This window comes from Fukomys damarensis, unplaced genomic scaffold (genome assembly GCF_012274545.1).
Source record: "Fukomys damarensis isolate Sample0158 unplaced genomic scaffold, DMR_v1.0_HiC HiC_scaffold_24, whole genome shotgun sequence".
In the NCBI taxonomy this organism is placed as follows: domain Eukaryota; kingdom Metazoa; phylum Chordata; class Mammalia; order Rodentia; family Bathyergidae; genus Fukomys; species Fukomys damarensis.
The window spans coordinates 59,954,613-59,960,462 of NW_022900936.1; the positions used below are offsets into that span (position 1 = coordinate 59,954,613).

General features: G+C 35.6%; 1 protein-coding gene across 3 annotated transcripts in view; it reads right to left on the reverse strand.

Annotated features, from left to right (window-relative positions):
* The window catches only part of Lsamp (limbic system associated membrane protein), a 1,351,571-nt gene that overhangs the window by 21,505 nt on the left and 1,324,216 nt on the right, over positions 1–5,850 (reverse strand). For 2 of the 3 annotated variants that reach the window (XM_033768029.1, XM_010630057.2), the window contains one exon: positions 3,849–3,884. The exons of the other annotated variant lie outside the window; for it this stretch is intronic. In XM_033768029.1, coding sequence (XP_033623920.1) covers positions 3,849–3,884 — 36 coding nt within the window. The remainder of the gene's footprint in view (positions 1–3,848; positions 3,885–5,850) is intronic. 3 annotated transcript variants of the gene reach the window in all.

Genomic DNA, 5,850 nt, shown 5'->3' on the forward strand with positions numbered 1-5,850 from the left:
CTTTTTTTTTTTTTTTTTTTTTTTTGGTACTGGGGATCGGACTCAGGTCATTGTGCTTGTGAAGCTGGTGGCAGAACCACTGAGCTAAATCCCCAGCATCTTCTGACTGTTTTAATGCTAAGCCCGCCCACAATGACACCAGTCTTCCTTTGGAAGGAAATACACCAGACTCACTTCAGATTTAAAAAAGCTTGGTTTGTTTGTGAGTTAGAGTTTTAAAAAAATAACTTTAATTTTGGAGGGTTTTGTTTTCCGAGAGAGAGAGAGAGAGAGAAAGCTTTAGACAGCTGTATTAATCATGCAAACCCAGCCATGTGCAATGTGTTTTATCAATGGAAAAACAGGGACTGAATAGTAAGCAGCTGTGAACAAACCCAGTGCAGTGCCTGAACCTGGAAGATAATCTCCATGTTCCCCAGACCCACTTGTCACATAGGGTTAGTGATTGGAAAGGCTGTTCGCTTGGGATAAATAATCAGATGGGAGGCAAACAAGTGAGATACTTTCCAGAAAATTTTTCTTTTTTTTTTAAGAGTCCGTGATCAGAGAAAGATGGGCTGATGGAGCCCAGAGAGCTACAAACTCATGGGGATTTTTTGCTTGAGAGCTGTGTACACAAAACAATGGTGGTTTGTCCTTGTCCTTTTCCTCTCCTTCACTGATTTTAACTCCCTAAGGTTGGCTTTCTCACCTCAGACTGAACTTGTGGTCCTTCTCCGTGGGAGTTCTCTAGGTGCACTTCTGTCATGAAGACTATGCACACGCTGATAGGAAGAAATGTTATTGTTGCCTTGTATTCAGAGCCCCAGGAAATTGGAGCCAAACAAAGCAAGAAAATTTCCTTCAGACACTAAGAGCTGACTCTTTCCATATTTTACAATTCAGTGGATTTTCTGCAGTAATATAGTCAGAGGTATTTATGCAAATATATGCAACTCAGGGCTCATTTCAGAATAAATAAACCTAAATTAAAATTAATGGGAAAAGACACCTATCAGAAACAGATCAAGGATGGAACACTACTTTTACTTATTTTTTTACATATCTTTAAAATTGAGAAGCAAGGAAGCACACTCATTGTTTCGTCTGTTTTGTTTGGGGCATGGGGGAAAGGAAATTTGAAAATTTCTAATTGGCCACAGCCAGTACACATTGCCCTTTGGTGTAACTCCAGTATTATTATTGTCACTGCAGAAAATCAAGCAATATGATGAAGGAAACCCAAGAGAAATGTATTTGATTTCTTGAGCCTTGTTTTTGTTTAATCACAGCTTGAAGGGGTTTAGGATGAAATTCCTGCTGTGACTTTTCAGTGCAGCTCCAGTCAGCTTGATGAACCACCAAGAGTGGGGGCAGGAGGGACGACCCTCCGCCCCTGCACTGAGCATGTTAACAGTGGAGCAGCTGACATGAAGTGTGTATTTCTGTTAGGTTGGAGATCAGGAGAGAATTTTCCCTTTTTTATTGCAGGTGGACAGCAAAGGTTCTTTGTGACTCTCTACTTTCAAAACACCTTAAGGAAATCCGTCATTTCAAAATTCTTCAGACCACTTGTATCAACCAGCTGCTTAAGGATATGTTAACACTTTGGGGATGAAGTTCAGGATTCTATACATTTTATGACAATGTATGTTATTTAATTCTTTTCATAGACATTTGAGTGCTAAATCTGCATTGAAAAAGATTGAGCTTTCTACTCTTTGCTGTTCTTTCTATAGGAATCTGTATTTCACATGGCTTGCCCTCTTGATTGAAAAGATTCCTCTTCTAGAAAAGTGACTAGATCTCTATGAAGTTAGAATCCTTATAACGAACAAGAAATGTAAGAGAGGACCTCCCCTTTCCCCCCACACTGGGGGTTGAACTCAGAGTCTCACAGACCCTGGGCACGTGCTTTGCCACTGAGCTACACGCCCAGTCTGGTAGACTATTTTTCTATAGCAGCCTCTCGCCAGCAATCCCAAGTCTCAATGAACAGCTTTTCAATTTTCACTAACAAGCCCAAAATATTAGTAGTAAGGTCAACTATAGTGTCTAAAAACTATCAAATCTAAGAAAACTAAGTACGGTCTACCTACAACATAAAATCTAACTAGGTCATTCTCCAATCAACAGTTCAGTTTATGGAAAATACAAAATTCAACAAAATGCTCTGCGTGCTCCATTCCTAGACCAGACTGTTTTTCAGTGTCTGACAGCTGTCCTTTGTGCATAGTGTTTGGTTTTACTGTGTTCAGTGTTACATATATCATAATGTATGATCAGATAAATACTTGAATTTTGGCTACAGAACCCATCTCAAAAGACTACCTAGGGTCATTGTGACGTGGTATGAGGGTCATCTTGAATGGGGGATGACCTCTTTGAAAACTGTACTCACTGGGACAAATGAGTAAGTGTGTATTTTTCTATATCAAGATACTTGAAAGATGGCCACATGGTAAAATGATGCCAATCTCACCAGCAACACTAAAAGATAAATGTCTTAAAGTAACTGTAGAATGTCAGGACATCAAGAAGAGCTATTTCCCATGAACACTAGCTTTGTGTCAAGTTGAAAAAAAACAGACATGTTTTTAACAGCTTTATTTTTAGTGGTTGGGATAAGAAACAGGTTCAAGTGTTGTTGTTAGAGAATGTTTTTTTTTATTCAATGCAGTTCTAAACATTTATACTAATGATATTTTAGACTTTTCTTAAAACTTAAGAATAACTCTTTTATTAAGCTGTCTTAATAGAATAGATCTTCAAAAATAGATCCTGAAAACCTTGCAATACTAATTTCAAATGTAATTAAAATATGTTTGCATATATATATGAATGCATAAGTATGCACAACATTGAGTTATTGACACTCTGAATATCTATACCCAATTTTGCTCTAATTTTTGGTTTGGACAAGTGTTAATGAAATGTAATCCATCTCCAAACTTATAAAATAGGAGCTTTCTACCTTCCATTCTGAGCACATTTTCTTTTTAGTGTGCATGATAATCTTGTTTAATTGAATTTATTTTTTCCACAGAAGGCCCCGCATGGCCTAGTTTTCATTTTTTCTCAGGTCTTTGAGTGCTATTTGCAAATCACTTTTCTGGAATTTAATTTCAATGGTAGATTGGTTTCATTTCAGATTTTTTTGTATTATTTTAATTTTATTTGCCAATTTGACTTTAAATAGCCTTAAGCTAGAAAGTTGTGGCTGCAACTTGCATCTAAATGTGATGTAGGAGGCAAAATTTAATTTCGGTATGTAGAAGTTTTATAAAAAAGGAAAGCAGAGTGATTACTTTGGTTTTTTTAATTTGTGTTTTCTAAAGTTAGTTATGTTTAATAGAGAAAACACAGGAGTTGGTCAGTAGTTTAAGGAAACATAGTATCCTTGTAATTTGATTGAGTTTAACCATTGGCAGCATATAAATTCATTTTTACAAGTAATATCAATGACTTCAATTCATATAGTAAAAGTCTCTAGGTGTGAAAGTGGTTAGCGGGAGGACTTGTATTTTTGTGGGTTCTAAAGCTAGGGAACTTAAATGGCTGTGTTCCAAATATATAAATGCATTGTTACCTATGATAAATGCTTATTGAAGAAAAAATTGCTCTCTGAGTTTAGCATTATCTTTAGCTATGGAATGATTTGAAATTAGGGCAAATGAACTACTTGTTATGCTTATCAAATCTTATCAAGTGGTGGAGTCAATAGATGAACTATCTTTTGAATGTCTAAGGAAAAGATTATTTTGTGCATGAATGACATGGACATCTTTCCCTCCTTTGTATGTTTTGCACATTACATATGTTGGAGAATGACCCATCAATAGAGCTACAGTGATAAAAATCATACTGACCTTGAATGGGGTGGGGGATTGTGGGTAAAACACGTTCTAAAGGGGAAAAAAATAGTAAACATCATGGAAAATTTAAATATATATATATATATATATATGTATGTATATATATATATCTTTCTCATGTTTATCTACTTGAACAATTATAAAACAGATGAAATTTCCATGCCTATAGGATCGCATTCCCTATAAAGTGCTTATCTGTTCTTCTTGTTAACATTCCAGTATGAAAGAGAGGTATTAATAAAATTAAAAGTACAAAACCAGAACATCAGATTGTGGTAACTCTATAGGCTCCTATTCTGTAGTGGAAACAGTCACTACAAGATCGCAGACCTTTTGAAGAGCAGAAATACAAGGTGCTCGTAGACTTGGTCAAATAAATCCCAGTGATGTATCTTGGTCTGGTTCTCACTTGTTTAGCTCAGATGGACCTGTCCTGTTCAGATTTCTTTTGTCTCCCTCAGCCCCACAGCCAATATCAACTTTAGCCAAGCATCTGCAAAATTTATTTTGGGAAATACTAATTCAAATTTTCCCTCAGGATCTCACTTCCACATTAGTGATGCCAGTGCAAAAGTAATGCCTAAGTTAAATATTTCTTGAAATATAATTTTATTTATAGTCTATTCCTTAATCCTACCTTCTTGTTATAATATAGTTTCATTTAAAATCTGATCAACTAATCAATCTTGCTTGAGGAATCATCCCACTGAGTTATAAAAGTACTTTTCTTTTGAACACTAGGTCTTAAGTTTATGAGTTTCTCACATTCCTATACCTGAGCTATTAATTCAATAAAGAAAGTGAGCTGCTAAGATTTCAGAATTTCATTAATACATATATTTAATTGAAACCTAGCTTTAACTCTAAATCTCCTCTGGGGCTCATTCCATAAGGTAGAATGGTTTACTAAGAATGCACACTTTGGTACTCCTGAACACAATAATGTAATATAATCAGCATTTATGTTTCTACCTTCCTCCTAGAAAAAAATGTTTAAAGTAATGACTAGTAGGAAATAAAAATCAACAAAAATCAAAACCGTAATGAGGTATGCACATGCATACATTCAATCTTGATCTACCTGTCATCTTATATGTAAGATTAGAAAGAGTAGAATTTACCTGGTTTTCAGGCTTCCACTACATCTGGACACAGAAAACCCAGTGTTCTGGCAGAAGTTGTAGCTTAAATTTGAAAGTTTCCAAAGTCCATTAAGATGGAGCAGGTCAATAACAGCTCAGTGAACAACTGTGTCTTAGTTACACAAGTGTCAAGTAGAAAATGGTTTAGATCTTCACTGGTTATTTGGCACTACATTTCCAGCTTTGAAAATAAATAGCTAAACTGCTTTCAGCATTTACATAGCAATTGGCAATTACTGTCCCATATTATACTTTCTACAGTATTTTATTTTTATTATTACTATTATTATTCAGATTGTTTAAATGACTCAGCTTAATATTTTCTCATCACACTGTTCACAGCTGGGTAGATGCACTCTGACCTCATCCCCAGAAAACTGTTTATATTGCCACTTCATTTCGCCTACTTTCCTTTAATTCTCTTGCCAACTCCTTCCCAGCTTGTTATTAACCTCTTAGCTCCACCCTGATATCATAATTTTAGGTTTATCATGCCCCATTGCTTAGTTTCATTCTCTTAATTCTGTCCTTTTGACTTATCATCTCCCCTTAGATGATTCCTGAATCCAGATTTCTATCCTTATTTATCCACCATTTTCTGCTGCTGATTTATGATTTCTTGTAAGAGTATAAAGTGAGGTAAATACTATGAAAAGGAAATTTCCAACTCTTGATTTTCAAAAGTAGACAAAGGCAGAAAACCTTGGTGTTACACACTTCTGCTATTGAACACTTGAGGTCAACACATCTCAGTAGAGATTGAGAGGTTATGGAAACGAAACTCCATGGTTGGCCCTGTGTAGGCTGTGGCTTTCAGGAAGTCCTTTAATTTTGATTTTTTTTTTTTTTGGATG